The 21,892-nt window shown below is 41.9% G+C and overlaps 1 protein-coding gene across 2 annotated transcripts; it reads right to left on the bottom strand.

Moving 5' to 3' along the window:
• Window positions 1-270: 270 nt before the first annotated feature.
• Window positions 271-21,386, bottom strand: LOC106577392 (ornithine aminotransferase, mitochondrial). 2 transcript variants are annotated; one of them, XM_045701176.1, is made up of 10 exons: window positions 21,179-21,386; window positions 8,090-8,324; window positions 7,403-7,627; window positions 6,799-6,894; window positions 6,199-6,326; window positions 5,788-5,910; window positions 5,237-5,365; window positions 4,811-4,924; window positions 2,460-2,604; window positions 271-1,944 (listed from the first exon to the last, which is right to left on the bottom strand). In XM_045701176.1, the coding sequence occupies exons 2-10, from the start codon at window positions 8,292-8,294 to the stop codon at window positions 1,784-1,786; spliced, it is 1,326 nt and encodes a 441-aa protein (XP_045557132.1). In that variant the 5' UTR covers window positions 8,295-8,324; window positions 21,179-21,386; the 3' UTR covers window positions 271-1,783. The 2 variants fall into 2 exon arrangements, with proteins under 2 accessions (XP_045557132.1, XP_045557130.1); XM_045701174.1 differs by having other exon boundaries at window positions 21,174-21,322.
• Between the last annotated feature and the right edge of the window lie 506 nt (window positions 21,387-21,892).

Here is a 21,892-nt window from a genome sequence, read left to right as displayed (position 1 = left end):
TACTGGTAATAGACCAGTTTGTGGTTTGTAATGAGCCTTAGAATGTCCTCTTAATGATTATGTGAGTGTATTTAACAGAGGATAATTAAACTGTTGTTTCCTATTGGTAATTGTCTCATCGTTAAACGAGACCAAATGAGGTTTAAACCAAATCAAGCTGTTATAGACTGGGAACCTTCTACTTCAATAATTCTAGATCTTAAAATTGCCACAACTAGATAAAGTGAATAAAAAAATAAAAAAAAATTAAGAATTGACAGGACATCAGAATAAGACACCAGCTATTTATTATTATGAACATTTTATGTAACAACTTAAAATATTTGTATTGCAATAGAATCCAACATTATATTCAGCCAGCAACAGTTTCCAGTTGGTTTTTAAAATATTGTCCTCTCTTTAGCAAGTTTCCAACAAACACTGGGATGCATTTTAAATGGTCCCGTATTTCCTACATTGATGCAATAGTTGCCCAGCTCCCATAGAGAACCATTTGAGAGGCAGCCACAGAGTGTACAGATTAATACTGAAGAGGCCCCTGACCGAACGGATCTTAGCAGAGGAACAGATGACTCCTAAACGATGTCACTCATAAACGCATTGTCGCTGGAGGAAGTATAATATATCACAAATTATAAAAAAACGGGATGGATCGAGCATTAAAATGCTGATTGGCTGAAAGCCGTGGTATATCAGACCCGTATACCACGGGTATGATAAAACATTTATTTTTACTGCTCTAATTACGTTGGTAACCAGTTTATAACGGCAATAAGGCACCTCGGGGGTTTGTGATATATGGCCAATATACCACGGATAAGGGCCGCGTTGCATCGTGCTTAAGCACAGCCCTTAGCCGTGGTATATTGGCCATATACCACACCTCCTCGGGCCTCATTGCTTAATTAGAGGTCATCTCTGAAATGGCACCCTATTTCCTTAGTAGTGCACTACTTTAGACCAGGGCCTAATAGGGTAGTAGTGCACTACTTTAGACCAGGGCCTAATAGGGTAGTAGTGCACTACTTTAGACCAGGGCCTAATAGGGTAGTAGTGCACTACTTTATACCAGGGCCTATAGGGTAGTAACAGAACAGAACAGCAGTTCAATTCTTTCACTGAGTTATAGTGGTATTAAAATATTTCCTTTTAAATACTTAAAATATCCTTATTGGTTATACCTGTGTCTTTCAGTAAAAACTTTTTTTTTTGCTCATTTCACCAACAAGCAAATACAATTATTTAAATGTTAAAGTAATTTATGTTTCTTTGTTTGTAAAACAATGCTCCGTTTTAGACAGTGAAAAAGTTGTTTAAGCACATTACATTTTTTTTTTTTTAATATAGCTTTGCTGCAGTAGTAGTTGCCAGAATTAACAACAAAATTAAAATCAGTATCTCAACCGTCTCCCAACTAACCAGATGCAAGAGTTAAAAACATCCCTGGGTTTAGGGTCACCCCAAGGTGCTTTGGCGCAGCAGTGTAATAACCCTGTAACCCTTTTCAGTCCCAGCACTTCAGAAGAGAAAACCTTCAGCTTGGATGATGCTTAGATTGACATTACTACAAAATAGCAGTACTGTGAAAAAAAATGTATTCTCCACATACATTTTCACAGTAAATTAACTTAAAAGAGAGTACTGCTTACAATACAATAACATGCATTTGCTAAATGTTTAGAATTAGTAACACATTCCAATAGATGATAGTTCACAGCAGATGATAGTTGCTTTGTTGGTTCCAGTGTTCTAGGATAAGTTCTAGGTGGTTCTAGAAGGAGTTCTAGAAGGACATGATGGTTCTCTGGATGATGTCAGCACACTCTCTGACCTCGTGGTCTTTAATGATGAGGGGAGGGGCCAGACGGATGATGTCACCGTGGGTGGGCTTGGCCAACAGTCCGTTGTCACGGAGACGGATGCACACTCTCCAGGCATCATAGTCTGAGGGGGAAGAAGTGTGAGCGCACACACACACACACACGTCAGGGGTCAAAGCTTCAGCCTACAGAGAAACAATTACAAAACCCAAGCAGGGCTCTAGAACAATTTCTTGTTAAAAGTGAGGAGCACAACATCAAATTTAGGAGCACCAGATAGATATATATCTCTATGATATTTAAATTGATTGCAATATAGCCAATTTGAAGCTCATGTTGTGTAAATACATTTGTTTAGTATAAAAAGCTAAACTGTTGATCTAAAACATCTGACATTAAAATGACAACGTCATTTGGAATATTAGGTTTTTACATTGTGTAAAAGCACTACCTATTGAGATGCATTACAGAAAATGATACACCGTCTCTTTAAGAGCGTTAAGTTAGTTAGTGGAGACATGCAACAGGTCAGTGAGATATCATTATTATAACAAGTTTCCTGCAATTCTACTAATTTTGCCATGTGGCGGAGAGAAATGTTTGCAAATCTAAGTGATTTCACATCAGATACAGCCATACCTTTAGTCTCTTTGATGACGATGGCATTGAGGAGGCCCTTTCCCCGGACGATGGGGACAATCTCTTTAGGAAGCTTTGACAGTTCTGACCTCAGCAACTGGCCCATCTTCTCAGCGTTCTCCGCCAGCTTCTCTTCCTCCAGAACCTGTCAGAGAGGACAACATACTGTTAGGAGGTCTGTTACCACCTCAAATCAGCCTGACTAACCGGTGTCTGTATGTAGCCTCGCTACTGTTTTTCACTCTTTTTACTGTTGTTTTTATTTCTTTACTTACCCATTGTTCACCCAATACCTTTTTTGCACTACTGGTTAGAGCCTGTAAGTAAGTATTTTACTGTAAGGTCTACACCTGTTGTATTCGGCTCACGTGACAAACTTTGATTTGATTTAAAGGGTTCTATTGCAGCCAGTACTTTGTTAACTACATATCCAGTGACCCAACACAGTGAACTAGTGTACGCACAACACAATAAACAGTACCATGCGCAGCCAACAAATCTCATTGATAGTTGTGTACACCAGTATATCTTAGTCCATACTGAAGGGTTTAATGAGAGATCACTTCGTGTGAAAGCAGCGGTTGACCGCGGTCTGTTAGCAATCACTCAGGAGATAGGAGCCCAAGTTCTGTGTTCAGAGCAGATAGGATGGTCCCACTCACTGCAATGAAGTACTCTCAGCTGTCTGTTGCTCTGGGGAGTATCCCGTCTTACTAAACCAGCTAGTCAGATACAGATACGATGACTTGACTGCTTGAGGGAATGAATGAGACACTACATTCTGGTCCAAAATCTCAAACCAAAATCCTGGGCATTAATATGGAGTTGGTCCCCCCTCTGCCACTATAACAGTCTCCACTCTTCTGGGAAGGCTTTCCACTAGATGTTGGAACATTGCTACGGGGACTTTGCATTAGTGAGGTCGGACACTGATGTTGGGCAATTAGGCCTGGCTCGCAGTCGGTGTTCCAATTCATCCCAAACTTGTTTGATGGAGTTGAGGTCAGGACTCTGTGCAGGCCAGTCAAGTTCTTCCACACCTGCCTCGACAAACCATTCCTGTATGGACCTCACTTTCTGCACGGGGGCATTATAATGCTGAAACGAGGAAAGGGCCTTCTCCAAACTGTTTCCACAAAGCACAGAATTGTCTAGAACATCATTGTATGCTGTAGCGTTAAGAGATCCCTTTAATGGAACTAAGGGGCCCGAACCATGAAAAACAGTCCCAGACCATTATTCCACCTCCACCAAACTTTACAGTTGGCACGATGCATTGGGGCAGGTAGCGTTCTCCTGGCATCCGCCATCCGCCAGATTTGTCTATCGGACTGCCAATGTTGAAGCGTGATTGGCATTGCGTATGGTGATCTAAGCCTTGTGTGTAGCTGCTCGGCCATGGAAACCCATTTCATCAAGCTCCCGGCAAACAGTGCTTGTCATGTGGCTTCCAGAGGCAGTTTGGAACTCAGTAGTGAGTGTTGCAACCGAGGACAAACGATTTTTTACGCGCTTCAGCACTCGGCGGTCCTGTTCTGTGAGCTTGTGTGGCCTACCACTTCGCGGCTGAGCCGTTGTTGCTCCTATGACAGTGCCACATTGAAAGTCACTGAGCTCTTCAGTAAGGCCATTCTACTGCCAATGCTCGTCTATGGAGATTACATGGCTGTATGCTCGATTTTATACACCTGTCAGCAACGGGTGTGGCTGAAATAGCTGAATCGACTAATTTGAAGGGGCGTCCACATACTTCTGGCCATGCAGTGTACATGACTGCCTGGACTGATGGATAGCTGAATCTGTCCATAGCCAAATAACTAGCTAGCTAACTAGCTGAATCTGTCCATAGCCAAATAACTAACTAGCTGAATCTGTCCATAGCCAACTAACTAACTAGCTGAATCTGTCCATAGCCAACTAACTAACTAGCTGAATCTGTCCATAGCCAACTAACTAACTAGCTGAATCTGTCCATAGCCAACTAACTAGCTGAATCTGTCCATAGCCAACTAACTAGCTGAATCTGTCCATAGCCAACTAACTAGCTGAATCTGTCCATAGCCAACTAACTAGCTGAATCTGTCCATAGCCAAATAACTAGTTAACTAACTAGCTGAATCTGTCCATAGCCAAATAACTAGTTAACTAACTAACTGAATCTGTCCATAGCCAAATAACTAACTGAATCTGTCCATAGCCAAATAACTAACTGAATCTGTCCATAGCCAAATAACTAACTGAATCTGTCCATAGCCAAATAACTAGCTAGCTAACTAACTAGCTAGCTGAATCTGTCCATAGCCAAATAACTAACTAGCTAACTAAGTAAATAAAAGCTAGCTACCACTTACCTCTAGAGCTGCCATGGCAACGCCACAGGCCAGAGGGTTTCCACCGTAGGTAGAGCCGTGCTCTCCAGGCTTGATGGTCAGCATCACCTCATCATCACACAGCACCGCAGATACCTGGCAGGACAAGGTTTATATCAGAGACTGACATGACCCAGTCCCAACATGACCCAGTCCCAACATGACCCAGTCCCATCAGTCCCAACATGACCCAGTCCCATCAGTCCCAACATGACCCAGTCCCATCAGTCACAACATGCTGAATAAGCAGAGAGTCAGTCACAAAAGGAAGTGAATTAAACAATGAATATTCATGTATTGATGCGACCCATCCCATACTAAATTATTAGACTGCATTTTTCATTCAGTAAATCAAATGAGGAGTACAACATGGCAGAGAAAGTAGTGTAACAGCGTTGTGTTACTCACAGGGTAGACTCCTCCTGACAGAGCCTTTCCTAGGATCACGATGTCCGGCCGTACTTCCTCATGGTCCACGGCCAGCCGTCTACCCGTACGGGCCAGTCCAGTCTGCACCTCATCAGCAATGAACAGCACCTGGACATGGAACGGAGAGATATTAGTAGAGTCTATGTATGACTGGATCTCTACACTACAGACAGCGCCAGTCCAGTCTGCACCTCATCGGCTATGAACAGCACCTAAACACCATGCAGTAGGAAATATCAATCACATTTCATTTATAAAGCTCTTTTTAAAACAAATCAACAGTTGCCACAAAGTGATTTATAATAACCTGGTCTCTAGACCCAAGCACAAGGAAGCACAGTTACAAGGAAAAAGCTATATCAGTATTTTATTTTACAAAAAAAAAAAAAATGGACAGATGGAACAATCAACCAAAAGTGTGGGGGGAGAAAATGTCAGTTTCCAAAGACAAAAGATCAACCGTTGATTCTCAAGGCTTAACAGTACAATGTGTGTGTTTGTGTGTTAACGCTGAAACGTCTGGTACTCACGTTGTTCTGAGTGCAGAGCTGTCTGACAGTAGTGAGGTACCCAGCATCAGGAACTACCACACCAGCCTCTCCCTGGATGGGCTCCACCATGAAGGCTGCTACGTTCGGGTCCTGTAGAGCTTTCTGGAACAACCAGCAGCACACAGTCAGTGATAAACACATAACAAGTTACCCATGATCATCTCATCAATGGATTTACAAGGGCTGGAGACACTCCCATACATACATACACACACACATATATATATGTAAAATATAGAAGAAAGGACAATTTCCCCAGACCTAGACTTTGTCTGGACTAAGCATCCTTCAAACAGGACTAGGCCTGATCTGGCTCCAGGAAACTTGGCCTGTAGAGTAGTAACATTAAGGTTCAGTATTATAGAAGGTATAGTCACGTCAGTCCCGTACCTCCAGAGCAGGGATATCGTTGTAAGGGATGAGCCCAAAGCCGGGCATGAAGGGACCGAAGCCCTCGTAACTGCTAGGATCTGTAGAGCTAGAGATGGCCGCCATGGTTCGTCCCCAGAAGTTACCGTCTACAGAGGAGAAGGTTAGCCACGTTACAATTAGTATCCTTTCTTCTATGGTGTTCATCACACAATTCAGGTCTTATCAGGCCTCCTAACCTGTGTTCATGGGCAGTACATATCAGACCTCCTATCCTTTCTTCTATGGTGTTCATCACACATTTCAGGTCATATCAGACCTCCTATCCTTCTTCTATGGTGTTCATCACACAAGTCAGAGTTCCAATGCATTCTGCCACGTTAGGGAACTAAATGAACTCGAATACGATTACAGGAAATATGGAATTCAATAACATTTTAACAAATCTAGCTGCAAGCAGCCATGGCGGGGTTCAAGCCCTATGGCACCACCGTAGCAATGATTGTACTGCACTAGAAAAAGTGTATTACAGGAATCTACAGGTAGAATAGACAGGGACAAACACCCTGTATCTCAGGATATGATGGGAAACCAAAAAAAAGGTGCTGTATATTGACTTACTTGCAAAGATAATTTTCGCCTGATTCTTGGGAACGCCCTTCATGGTGTAGGACCACTTACGGGCCAGCTTACAGGCCGTCTCGCCGCCCTCCACACCTGGTCCACAAAAAGGGAAAGAACATTAGTTACGTCACTACTATACTTAGAATTGACATGTTGTATACCACGGACCGCCACAGCAGATGTCAGACAGCTAGTGAGCAGTCTCTCCATCCTCCACACCTTGTCGAGGGGAGAGATGTTGTTCTCAGGACGCACTGGAAGTCATGTTGTGTCATGGAACTGGTCCTGAACACCAGATATCAGGCCTCCTAACCTGTGTTCACGGGCAGTACATATCAGGCCTCCTAACCTGTGTTCACGGGCAGGTCTGATCAGGCCTCCTAACCTGTGTTCACGGGCAGGTCTGATCAGGCCTCCTAACCTGTGTTCACGGGCAGGTCTGATCAGGCCTCCTAACCTGTGTTCACGGGCAGGTCTGATCAGGCCTCCTAACCTGTGTTCACGGGCAGGTCTGATCAGGCCTCCTAACCTGTGTTCACGGGCAGGTCTGATCAGGCCTCCTAACCTGTGTTCACGGGCAGTACATATCAGACCTCCTAACCTGTGTTCATGGGCAGTACTTTGTCGTATCCAAACAGAGTGGTGATGTACTCCTCGTAGGCCCCCAGGATGTCGTTGTAGAAGGCCCGGGAGGTCAAGGTGAGCTTGGAGGCCTGGGCGTTCAGAGCAGCGATGATCTTGGGGTGGCAGTGGCCCTGGTTCACTGCACTGTAGGCGCTCAGGAAGTCATAGTATCTGTTGCCCTCCACGTCCCACAAATACAGACCTGGGGAGGAGACGAGACAGAGCAGAGGGGGGGGTTGGGAACAGCTACTGGAATCAAGCCTTGTCCCGAACCAGAACGGCCCATAGGGCAGGAGCATGAGGCAGCTTGATGTACAGTAGACAGGACGTTAGTCTGTCAGGCCTTGTCCCAAACCAGAACGGCCCATAGGGCAGGAGCATGAGGCAGCTTGATGTACAGTAGACAGGACGTTAGTCTGTCAGGCCTTGTCCCAAACCAGAACGGCCCATAGGGCAGGAGCCTGAGGCAGCTTGATGTACAGTAGACAGGACGTTAGTCTGTCAGGTACTAGAACACATGCGCAGATACTCTGTACGAGTGCGTTTGAGAGCAATGATCACAATAACTGCAGTGCTGTTCGTGGCAAAGCCATAACGCAGTCTACCTTTAACGCCCCGACACATAGTCCACCTTTTAACACAGGATCTCTGTGGGCTCACTCACCCTTTCCCTTCTCCAGCGCCACAGGAAGTGGGTGGTAGTTGTGTGCTCCATACTTCTCCTCTCTGGCATACACCTCCTCAGCGGTGAGCGGTTGGTCTATCTTCTGTTTGGAGGCAGCGGTAGAGGCAGGACGCGTCCCAGAGTGGACAGCTCTGGTCAGGGCCGGGGCAGCGCTCCTCAGGCTGTGGCTCAGTTTGGAAATCATCTTTGTAATTGGATTAATATCTTCTACAGTCTGCAGACAGAGAGACAGAGAGACAGGTGTGTTCATTAGGCACCAAACAGAAGAAAATGGACTGAAACAAGTAGGTCTGCTACAGTCAACACAGGGAGGGATTTCATTTATTTTGGTTAACAGACATATAGAACAAAATGTGGACCCAGAGGATATCACTTGAAAGTATTATTTAAAACGCTCGTTTCCAAAGTGGAAAACAATAACAAATATAATGATTTAAAAAAAGAGAAGACAAAATGACAAACAACCATAAATACATTCATTTATATTGACATCAAAAAGTGGCACTAGTCACTGTACTTCTCCCTAACCTTAAAAATCTAATTTTGACCTTAAAAAAATATATATATTGTCACGTCCTGACCAGTAAAGGGGTCATTTGTCATTGTAGTATGGTCAGGGCGTGTTGTTTTTGTGTGTTTTGTGTGCTTCTACACATGCATTGCTTGCTGTTTGGGGTTTTAGGCTGGGTTTCTGTACACTTTGCACTTTGAGATATCAGCTGATGTAAGAAGGGCTATATAAATACATTTGATTTGATTTGATTTGTTTTGGGGTTGGTTTGTTTCATGGGGATTTGTTCTAGTTTTCATTTTCTATGTTCATTTTCTATGTGTGGCCGATTATGGTTTCCAATCAGAGGCAAGTGTCTTTCGTTGTCTCTGATTGGAAGCCATACTTAGGCAGCCTGTTTTTTTTTCCTGTGGGTTGTGGGTGGTTGTTTTTTCGTATAGTCAACGTTACCTTACGGAACTGTCGTGTGTCATTTTGTTATTTTTTGTTTAAGTGTTCACTTTACTTTAATAAAAAGAAGATGAGCACTCAACACGCTGCTCTTTGGTCCCCTTTCATCGATCGCATATATATACATATATATATATATATATTTTTTTTTTTCATTGCACATCTTACCCATTATTCACATAGATACACCTGACCAGCAGTAGGGGGGCAGAGGGATGGTTTCTCTTAGACAACCTTGTCCAAATGAAAAGCTTTTAAAGCCATTTCTACTGTTTTCCTTTGCTTGATCTCCAAGGGGAGGTTATTCCATAGACAAATGCCTGTATAGAAAAACGTGCTCCTCGCGGTACTGTTTACACTTGGGATTTTACAAGACATAAACACTGACTCTGGTATTGTAACGGTGTTGGTTATAGACCATATCAATGTGGTTTTTCCATATAACCTGGGGAACGATCATTTAAGATGTCAAACATATAATGAAGTTTAAGTTGATCCACTCTGGTCTCCAAAGGCAACAAGCCCACCTCCCAGAACTCCTGTACTCCTATGTAGGTCTTATTCAGCATATACCTGATAACATTATGTGGGTCCTAGTGGGGACATTCAGCATATACCTGATAACATTATGTAGGTCCTAGTGGGGGGGGGGACGGGCATTCAGCATATACCGGATAACATTATGTGGGTCCTAGGGGGGACATTCAGCATATACCAGATAACACTATTTTGCATGACCTGGATTATCTTGTTCAGCTGTTTTGATAGCCCACTATACCAAGCAGAGCAGGCATAATCAAAATGACACTGAATCAAGGTTGAGACAAGCAGTTTCTTAACTTTGATGTTAAAATATATATATAGTGTTACAATAAAAATAATTCAATTTGTTCCGTCATTTTAGATATTTTTATGTAGGTCCTAGTGGGGGGGGAGACGACATTCAGCATATACCAGATAACATTATGTGGGTCCTGGGGGGACATTCAGCATATACCGGATAACATTATGTGGGTCCTGGGGGGACATTCAGCATATACCGGATAACATTATGTGGGTCCTAGGAGGGACATTCAGCATATACCTGATAACATTATGTGGGTCCTATTGGGGGGGGGGACATTCAGCATATACCAGATAACATTATGTGGGTCCTGGGGGGGACATTCAGCATATACCGGATAGTGTTACAATAAAAACAATTACATTTGTTCCGTCATTTTAGATTATTTTTTTTGTTGCAGCAATCAGGTCTCCAGAAAGGAAGGGATTGATCTAGGGACACACCAAGATAAGTTACTTGTTTTAGATTCAATCTCCTCGCCTGCACAGTTTACCCTTTATCTTGTTAGCCCTAAGCAATCTACGTTTTGTTCCAAACAAAATTGATTGTTTTTCGCAAATATAGCGACAAATTTGTCATCAGTCAACCAATCTCAAAAAATTCTAAAAAATAAAATTCCTTACTCAGGGTCTCCTCTACGTAAACTGTATCCTTCCCTGATACCAGTTTGGCTGAATCATCAGCATAAATCAGGAGTTTGCACTTTACTGCATCTGGCAGATCATTAACGTATATAAGAAATTAGAGTGGCCCTAAAACAGATCCCTGGGGTAGTCAACGGGATATTTCTTAGGCCTCTGACAGAACATCTGTTCTGTTCTGTTGGTCAGATGAGACCTAAACCAATTCACTGCTACATCATTTAGACCCATGCATTTCAGTTTCATCAGGAGAATATCATTGGTCGGTCCACAGTGTCAAAAGTTCCACAGTGTCTAGTTCCCCCTTCTCACTTTCCTGCTTAATGTGGTCAAAAAGGTGGATAACACAAGTATCAGTGGAATTAGCTGTTCTAAAGCCAGATTGGAATACAGAAAGAAGTTTGTTCTACAGAAGGTATCCCTCAAGTTGATTAAAAACAAATCTCTCAACTTTGGATAAGGTGCTGAGGATCAACACAGGCCTGTAGTTTAGTAAAAAAAATGTTTACTGCTCTTGCAGAACCACCTGGGAAATTTACCACTACTAATAGAAAAGGCTTACAATATGGGTTATCATTTTAGCAGTGACACAAGCACTATCCTTTATTAATCTTGCAGGAAAGTTAGAGCCCAGTTGCTTTGTTTGTGCTCATTGGGCTATGTGGGATGCAAGCGTCCCACCCCTGGTACACCCTATCAACAACAGGTGAAATATCAAGAGCGCCAAATTTGAAAACAATTAAATGTCATAATTCAAATTTCTCAAACATACAACTATCTTACACCCTTTGAAAGATAAACATCTCCTTAATCTAACCACGTTGTCCGATTTCAAAAAGGCTTTACGGCGAAAGCATAAAGTTAGATTATGTTAGGACAGTACATTGAAAATAACTGTGTGTAATGTTTTGTTAATGCAAAGACACGCGTCACCAAAAGCAGAAAACCAGCTAAAATTATGCACTAACCTTTGACAATCTCCATCAGATGACACTCCTAGGACATTATGTTAGACAATACATGAATTTTTTGTTCTATCAAGTTCATATTTATATCCAAAAACAGCGTTTTACTATGGCGTTGATGTTGAGGAAATCTTTTCCCTCCAATAACCGCCAGTCAATCAACACAACAAATTAAATAATTACTATTCGAAAACATTAGTAAAATATTATATTGTTATTCAAAGAATTATAGATTTACATCTCTTGAACGCAACCGGATTGCCAGATTTAAAAATAACCTTACTGGGAAATCACACTTTGCAATAATCTGAGCACTGCGCCCAGAAAAAGACGCTTTGCGATACAGACTAACCGCCATGTTGGAGAGATCTAAAATCGAAAATACTATGTAAATAATCCATTACCTTTGATTCTCTTCATCAGATGTCACTTCCAGGAATCCCAGGTCCATAACAAATGTAGTTTTGTTCGAAAAAGCTCATAATTTATGTCCAAAAAGCTCCGTGTCGTTAGCACATGAACTAAGCCCGTCGGACTTGTCTTCATGAAAGAGGGGGAAAAAAATATTTACGTTCGTTCAAACATGTCAAACGTTGTATAGCATAAATCATTAGTGCCTTTTTCAACCAGAACATGAATAATATTCAAGGCGGACGATTGCATTCTCTTTTAAAACGTATTGGAACGAGAGTACCCAACATGAACTCGAGCGCCAGAGTCTTATCGGCCACCACCGTTCCAAGGCTCTTGTTCGGTCAGATCTCACAGTAGCAGATTCAAACCACTTTGTAAAGGCTGGTGACATCTAGTGGAAGCAATAGGAAGTGCTTAACGATTAATAAGCCCGTGTGTTTCAATGGCATAGGCTTAAAGGTAATTCAACACATCAGGTATCCACTTCCTGTCAGAATTTGTCTCAGGGTTTTGACTGCCATACGAGTTCTGTTATACTCAGACACCATTCAAACAGTTTTAGAAAATTCAGAGTGTTTTCTATCCAAACCTGAACAATAATATGCATATTCTAGCTTCTGAGTTGGTGTAGGAGGCAATTAAAAATGGGCACATATTTTTTTCAAAATTCTCAATACTGCCCCCTAGCCCCAACAGGTTATTAAACATAGTCGATTGGAAACGTTGTCCTCTGTTATCATGCACAACTCAAACAAACCATTTGGGATAGGAGGTGTATTCATTAGGCACCAAACGGAAGAAAATGGACTGGGACGTCTCCTAATGAATTGGAATACAGAAAGAAGTTTGTTCTACAGAAGGTATCCCTCAAGTTGATTAAAAACAAATCTCTCAACTTTGGATAAGGTGCTGAGGATCAACACAGGCCTGTAGTTTAGTAAAAATACACCTATCTCCTTCACTGTGTAGACTTTAGCAGACGTCCCAGGACATTTTCTACCTTTTGGTGCCTAATGAATACACCTCCTAGTAGAAGAAAATGGACTGGGACGTCTGCTAAAGTCTACACATGGAGGGAGATAGGAGGTGTGTTCATTATAGGGGGTCACGTTTAACAAATTTGTAATTGTTAACGTTTAAAAACAAAACAATCCCATACCGAAATAATTTTTAGTTATTACAAAAACAACCATTAAAAACAGGTCCCAATCATTATCATAAAGGGACAAATAAAACATTTACAAATACAACAAGGAGAGATGCATCTTTCAAATGATTTGCCATAGATATAAAGCACTCCGCACGTCATCGTTGTTAACAGTTTGAACAACAAAAAAAAGGGAACAGCCAGCAGGGAAGTCCTGTATGGCAATACTTTGAGAAGTTAAATGAGAAGGTGATGAAACGCAAAACATTGGCGAATTGGAATTGAGCTAGACTGGCAGTACAGGACAGCAGTAAGTACTGTCGTTGCTGAGTGGGCGGTGGACAGCAGTAAGTACCGTCGTTGCTGAGTGGGTTGGTGGACAGCAGTAAGTACCGTCGTTGCTGAGTGGGCGGTGGACAGCAGTAAGTACCGTCGTTGCTGAGTGGGTTGGTGGACAGCAGTAAGTACCGTCGTTGCTGAGTGGGCGGTGGACAGCAGTAAGTACCGTCGTTGCTGAGTGGGTTGGTGGACAGCAGTAAGTACCGTCGTTGCTGAGTGGGTTGGGGGACAGCAGTAAGTACCGTCGTTGCTGAGTGGGCGGGGGACAGCAGTAAGTACCGTCGTTGCTGAGTGGGCGGGGGACAGCAGTAAGTACCATCGTTGCTGAGTGGGCGGGGGACAGCAGTAAGTACCATCGTTGCTGAGTGGGCGGGGACAGCAGTAAGTACCATCGTTGCTGAGTGGGCGGGGGACAGCAGTAAGTACCATCGTTGCTGAGTGGGCGGGGGACAGCAGTAAGTACCATTGTTGCTGAGTGGGCGGAGACAGCAGTAAGTACAATTGTTGCTGAGTGGGTGGAGACAGCAGTAAGTACCATTGTTGCTGAGTGGGTGGAGACAGCAGTAAGTACCATCGTTGCTGAGTGGGCGGTGGACAGCAGTAAGTACCATCGTTGCTGAGTGGGCGGGGGACAGCAGTAAGTACCATCGTTGCTGAGTGGGTGACAGCAGTAGGGGTTCTACTAGTTACCACAGCCAAGAAGTGAAAACTGGCTTTATTATAAAAAAAATCACGAAAACAAAAAGTATATTTTTGGTCTTATTTTAAGGTTAGGCATAAGGTTATCAGTGTGGTTACGGTTAGGTTTCAAATCACATTTTAAGAAGATAAATTGTAGAAATAGGCTTCATGACTTTGTGGCTGTGGTAACTAGTGAGGACCGGTAGGTAGGTAGGTTGCCAGGACAGCGGTAGATTGAACTGCACTGCCCCCTAGTAGTTATACACAGAACCATTTTTGGATTGTGAATTCAAGTCATTTAAAAAAATAAACATTTAAAATGATTTTTTTTAAAAAATATAATATTAAGAATTGTTTTACATTTGTCACATCCCTAGTTCATTGGGCACAAAACAGAAGAAAATGTACTGGAACGTCTGCTACAGTCTACAAAGTTCCCCATTTCACTCCGTATCAGAGCGTTTTATTCCGTTTCGTTCCTACTGAACACAGCCCACAAGTTAACGATAACAAGAGATCACCCAGGTTCTAGAGTAACATAAAACCTTAAACAGAAGTCTCACAATGGCAATGGGACACGGAGTTCCTGGTAGCTGTGATCACATTGGTCATAGGAACAGATCCAAGATCAGCACCCCCTCCCCTAATTCAGACCTTAACCATCAGGGGGTGAACTCACAAACTGACCTGGCCACAAAGGGTGGTGGGTGCAGCCTGTCCTCATCCAACCCTGGCCACAAAGGGTGGTGGATACATGCTGTGATAATGATATGCCAGCCTGTCCTCATCCAACCCTGGCCACAAAGGGTGGTGGATACATGCTGTGATAATGATATGCCAGCCTGGCATCAGTATGTGACCTCCACTCAGTGTTTATTCAGCAGGCAGGAAATGCTGAGCTGCACTTCTCTTTCAGAAACAGCTACACAATAGAAGACCTGACCTCTGGATGCCCTGGGTTCACATCAACTAACCCCATACTATTTAATGAACTGTAGTGTTCACTTGTTCCTGACCTTTTCTCTCTCTGATTGGCAGCACTATTGCTATGGAAACAACGTAGGAGTCCAGGAAGGTCTAAGTGAAAGAGTGCAGGCTAGACTGAGTTGGTATGTTGCAATAGAAGGAGAGATACTACACTGCAGTTAAAGAGAACAGGCAATCACATGACTGGAGTCTGATTCATTGATCTAGATGAGATGATCAAGTGACACTACACATTTAATGAGTCTGACCGACACACTGGAAAGTCTTTATAGGGCTCTCTAAGTTACACCTCTTTACACGTGGCTGTTCATGATATTATCAAAACTTCCTAGCTGAGAAATAGGGACAAACTTTACCTATAAAAAACACCAATTAACATTTGACCAATTCTAAGAGCTTGTTGTTCACTAGATAATGAACTGAAGCGTTAAACTTCCAGTTACAAATTATTATTTATTTTTTTAATCACATATTTCCTCTACAGGACAACTAAATCCACGTGGATTGACCAGTATGGAGACAGAAGCTCAACACCACTATGGAGTAATCAGTAATCAACTACGACAGACTAGAGGTTGACCGATTCATAGTTGACCGATTTCAAGTTTTCGTAACAAAAACAATCTGTAATCTGCATTTTTGGACGCCGATTATATATTGCAATCCATGAGGAGACTGCGTGGCAGGCTGACCACCTGTTACGCGAGTGCAGGCAGCAGCCAGGAGCCATGGTAAATTGCTAGCTAGCATTAAACTTATCTTATAAAATGTCACGTCCTGACCATGGTAAGCTGTTATTTTCTATGGTAGACTGGTCAGGGCGTTTTTCTATGTTTTGTATTTCTATGTTGGGTTTGTTTGGGATGATCTCCAATTAGAGGCAGCTGGTCCTCGTCTCTAATTGGAGATCATACTTAAGTAGGGTTTTTTTCCCCCCCCACCTGGTGTTGTGGGATCTTGTTTTTGTATTGCTCAGTGAAGCCTGCAGAACGTGACGTTTGTGTTTCTTTGTTTATTGTTTTTGTATAGTGTTCTGAGTTAATAATACATATTTATCATGAGCACTCAACATGCTGCACCTTAGTATACTCCTTACGACGATCGTCACATAAAAAAAAAAATCTTAACATAATTACTAGTTAACTACACATGGTTGATGGTTTAACTAGCTTGTCCTGTGTTGCATATAATCAATGTGGTACCAGAAATTGTGTCACTTCTCTTGCGTTTTGTGCAAGCAGAGTCAGGGTATATGCAGCAGTTTGGGCCGCCTGGCTAGTTGCGAACTGTGTGAAGCCTGAATTGTACATAATTATGACATAACATTGAAGGTTGCGCAATGTAACAGCAATATTTAGACTTAGGGTTGCCATCCGTTTCAAATACGGAACCGCTCCGTATTTTATCACCGAAAGAATAAACGTTTTTTTTTCGAAATTATAGTTTCCGGATTTGACCATATTAATGACCTAAGGCTTGTATTTCTGTGTGTTTAATATAATTAAGTCTATGATTTGATATTTAATAGAGCAGTCTGACTGAGCGGTGGTAGGCAGCAGCAGGCTCGTAAGCATTCAAACAGCACTTTACTGCGTTATCCAGCAGCTCTTAGCAATGCTTCAAGCATTGAGCTGTTTATGACTTCAAGCCTATCAACTCCAGAGATTAGGCTGGCAATACTATAGCGCCTATAAAAACATCCAATAGTCAAAAGGTCTATGAAATACAAATGGTATAGAGAGAAATAGTCCTATAATAACTACAACCTAAAACTTCTTAACTGGGAATATTGAAGACTCATGTTAAAAAGGAACCACCAGCTTTCATATGTTCTCATGTTCTGAGCAAGGAACTTAAACGTTAGCTTTTTTACATGGCACATATTGCACTTTTACTTTCTTCTCCAACACTGTTTTTTTTGCATTATTTAAACCAAATTGAGCATGTTTCATTATTTATTTGAGACTAAATTGAGTTTATGTATTATATTAAGTTAAAATAAGTGTTTGTTGTTCATTCAGTATTGTTGTAATTGTCATTATTACAAATAAAATGTATATAAATAAAATAAATTATAAAAAAAATAAATAATGTTAAATTAAAAATCTGGCTTTTTTTGGTCCTCCAATAATTGGTATCGGCGTGTAAAAATCATAATCGGTCGACCTCTAGTACAGACGGTAAACAAAGTGAGTCAGTCAGGAGCCAGTTCCATCAAGGTTAATATCTGTCCCATGAGACAATGTTTGATTTGCCACTCTAGCCCGTCCAAATTGGTCATGGAAGGTGATAGGTTGTGGCGGCACCGCCTCCCAAAACACACCCCGTCCAAATTGGTCATGGAAGAAGGTGATAGGTTGTGGCGACACCACCTCCCAAACACACCCCCTGTACATCACAAGCCACAGCTAAATTAAGACCAGGCCAACTCACAGGCCATGTGACCCACCACAAGACCAGAGTTCACAGTCATTCACTAGGCACCAAAACAGAGGAAAACAGACTGAAACAGGGAGGGACTCACTAACTCAACTTATCCAATATGGGGAAAAACTAATTTTATTTTTCCGTTGCAAAATGTTTTTTGCTACAGTTAAGCACTAATGTATACGACCAAGAGTTCACCTCCCTCTATCCCTCAGGTCAGCTGACTACCACAGCAGCAGCAGCATGGCCCAGTATCTATGCCTATATGTTGCTATTATCTATCCTCACAGCTTACGAAAAGCTGTAATTACCTATCAATCAGTCTCACCAGAAATGCATTTACTGGCTACTGGCCCAAGGCTCCTACCCAAGTGTTATAACATGGAGATATTTATGTTATCTTTATTTAACCAGCTAGGCAAGTTGAGAACAAGTTCTCATTTACAACTGAGATAAGGCGGGGGTTTACCTAGCAGAGACTTGTAGATGACCTGGAGCCAGATATGGGCTTGTGGGAACACTAACCCTGACAAGGTGTGTATCAATTTAATATTTTGTTTTTAGAAAAATATTTGTGGCTGATATGAAAGATAAAGTCCTTATGCTTCCAAAACCGTACCGCAAGCAACGAGTGTTAACGTTCAGATTGAGCGTCGGGACTCTTAACAAAACTCCGCCGTAGAGAAGACTCCTTTGTCCAATGACTTATGTGTAATGTAATGAACCCACAGTTATAGCTAGCTCAGGGCAGGTGAATAATCAAAATATAACATTGTTTGGTTTAAGTGATTTTCTCTTGAAGTGTTTTAACAACTCGTCTGGCAAGGCTTCTTAGCCATCACTTGTTCAACAACCAGTGCTTCATTTGAGCAGGATCAGCACCTCTCAGATTTTGACTGTTCATTCCGGTCCCCGCTTGCCCGGATCCGGTCCCCGCTTGCCCGGATCCGGTACCCATTGCGGCATGATTTACTAATTGTTTCACTGTATACATTCTAACAAAAACAGAGTTAAAATCAAGTTGCCTACTCGTTATTTATCCTTCCCCCCCAGAAAAACCATCAGGTAAAAGCATAAGGATCCTGTGTAGTCATCCTATCCTGACACACTGATTCCAGACCTGCTCTCTTATTTGTACATAGAGGTTATGGGGAGGGCCTGTGGGGTAAGTAACTGATCTTGACACAGGTCTTGGTGGTCAGCTAGTGATTTACGTAGGGACATCTTCACATAGGAGACGACTTGCTTAGGCTTACTGAATTTGAAATCTGGGAAAATCAAATTTTAAAAAAATGGACAAGAAAAAGCAAAATCGAGTTTGTTGACATTTTTCCAAGTACAAATATCCAGAGAAAAATGGTGAATCGAACCCGAAAACGAGCCAGAGAACAGTCAGCGCTGGAGAGGAGTATGGGGCAAACTGCTCCTGATGGAGATGCCTTAGCTAGCAGCGCTGCTAATCCTGACAGTTCAGCGTCACCACCTCCACTAGCTAGTAGGCCTACTGGCTAGCAGCGCTGTTAATCCTGACAGTTCAGCGTCACCACCTCCACTAGCTAGTAGGCCTACTGGCTAGCAGCGCTGCTAATCCTGACAGTTCAGCGTCACCACCTCCACTAGCTAGTAGTCATACTGGCTAGCAGCGCTGCTAATCCTGACAGTTCAACATCACCACCTCCACTAGCTAGTAATCCTACTGGCTAGCAGCGCTGCTAATCCTGACATTTCAACATCACCACCTCCACTAGCTAGTAATCCTACTGGCTAGCAGCGCTGCTAATCCTGACAGTTCAGCGTCACCACCTCCACTAGCTAGTAGGCCTACTGGCTAGCAGCGCTACTAATCCTGACAGTTCAAGAAGCTTCTTCGGCTAATTGACATCATTTGAGTCAATTGGAGGTTTACCTGTGGATGTATTTCAAGGCATACACCTCAGAAGCTTCTAAAGCCATGACATCATTTTCTGGAATTTTCCAAGCTGTTTAAAGGCAGTCAACTATGTGTATGTAAACTTCTGACCCACTGGAATTGTGATACAGTGAATTATAAGTGAAATAATCTGTCTGTAAACAATTGTTGGAAAAATGACTTGTATCATGCACAAAGTAGATGTCCTAACTGACTTGCCAAGACTATGGTTTGTTAACAAGACATTTGTGGAGTGGTTGAAAAACGAGTTTTAATGACTCCAACATAAGTGTATGTAAACTTCTGACTTCAATTGTACATATGAGATGAGTAATGTCAGATATGTAAACATTCTTAAAGTGACTAGTGTTCCATTTATTAAAGTGGCCAATGATTTCAAGTCTGTAGGTAGGCAGCAGCCTCTGTCTCCTTGAGCTATTTATGCTGTAACCTACATTGATTTATTTTATTTTAAAATTATATTCCTATATTTGTTATACTGCTACATCGATGTATTAAATTACATGAAATTCGGGTCTTGTAAGCACCACAGTTGAGTATGTTTACATATGACCGGGTGTGCTGCTGTGACGTCTAAAAAAATGTTGCAACACATTGATGCTTTAAAAATGTGCCATCAGAAGTAAGGACTTGTGTCAACCCCACCTCTATATTACAGTATATTGGCGTATCAGTGGCATATAGGCTATGCGTATGGCGGGTGTTCTGCTGTGACGTCTAAAAATGTTGCAGTATAAGGACTTGTGTCAACCCCACCTCTATATTACAGTATATTGGCATATCAGTGGCATATAGGCTATGCGTATGTATGACCGGGTGTTCTGCTGTGACGTCTAAACTGCTATGGATTAAACAGCACCTTGGAGAGCGCTGTCCATTTCACCACCATAGATAGTAAGAGACGTGGCTGTTCACTCTGCGCTGCTACGTTGTCAGCCTTCTTTTTTCCCCCTTCACACGTTCCGGGTAACTCACCTCAGAGCACCCCGCTCTAGCTCTCACTATGTGTTCCGGCATCTCCCAATTCACTAATTAATAAAACACTGTCAACAACCATCTGTCTTTTAAATTAAAACAGGTCGAGCCTGTTGACACAGAGAGAGTACTAATCCTAGCTAGTTAGCATGAAAACAAGTCTAATTTAGCTAATTGCCCGTCTCACCAACCAACCCTAAAGTTATCTGTCACAGTTCATGGAAAATTACCTGAGCGGTAGCTTCATCCTTCATTTTTCCATTTAATATTACCATTTATATTAACAATTTTGACTCCTGACATCTGTAACAGATAGCCATCGGTAACATTAAAAGTTAAAGTCTAAATTGTTAGCTAATATAAATGGTCATTTATAGTTAGTTGCGGGATGAAGCTACCTGAGCCGCTGTTGTTACGAGGTGGCTAGCTACTGTTGCTAGCTATGACATGCTAACTTGCTAGCCAACTTCACCAGTTTGTGCGCTATCGACGAAATATGGTTTATTTTGGGTTGTAAATTGTAGTTTTAACTAACTAACTACATTCGTCAGCTAAACCAAATGGTATTGCAAACGCCACTTTAGCTAGCTACTAGCTGTAACTACGTTACGTGTTAAAACGCCGCCTAGCAACCGATACCTACCCCGCCTGCTAGAGCTGTATAACCGGAGAAACTCCTGCCACCAAGCTAGCTAACTAATCACTCAAAATTAACTTGTACTTTCACTCGAATGACATTTAAAAAATATTACCTTACCTGTTGAAAAATAACGTGTTTTTTTTTATGTCCAGAAAACCTCAAAGCCACTTGTCAGATCCCCCCGGCGGCCGTGTTCAGTCAGGAGCGAACGCTGTTGTGAACTAGTTCAGCTGCGTCAACTGCTTTAGGTTCGCTTTTTGTGAACTAGTTCAGCTGCGTCAACTGCTTTAGGTTCGCTGTTGTGAACTAGTTCAGCTGCGTCAACTGCTTTAGGTTCACTGTCCTGACCCGCCCCAGATGTTGTCGCTCTATATCTATATCTATCTATTATAGCTATATCTATCTATTATATCTATATCTATCTATTATATCTATATAACATATCTATATCTATCTATTATATCTATATCTATATAACATATCTATATAACATAAACTCATTTTGGATTGAGTGGATATATATATATATATATATCTATATATATATCTATATAACATATCTATATCTATATCTATCTATTATATCTATATCTATATAACATATCTATATATCTATCTATTATATCTATATCTATATAACATATCTATATAACATAAACTCATTTTGGATTGAGTGGATAGGCAATATGCTCAGGCAATATCAACAAATCACTGCGATGATGTTGGTTCACATTTCTACGTTTTCATTTGTGCATAAATACCGTCATGCCTACTGCCTATTTGTTTCCTATTTTGTTGTATTTAAAAAAGCTTTTCTGTTTGTTTCTTTTT

The sequence above is a fragment of the Salmo salar genome, chromosome ssa18, assembly GCF_905237065.1.
Source record: "Salmo salar chromosome ssa18, Ssal_v3.1, whole genome shotgun sequence".
NCBI classification, from domain to species: Eukaryota; Metazoa; Chordata; class Actinopteri; order Salmoniformes; family Salmonidae; genus Salmo; species Salmo salar.
Note: the sequence above shows the minus strand (reverse complement) of the source record. Positions and strands in the feature narration are given on the sequence as shown.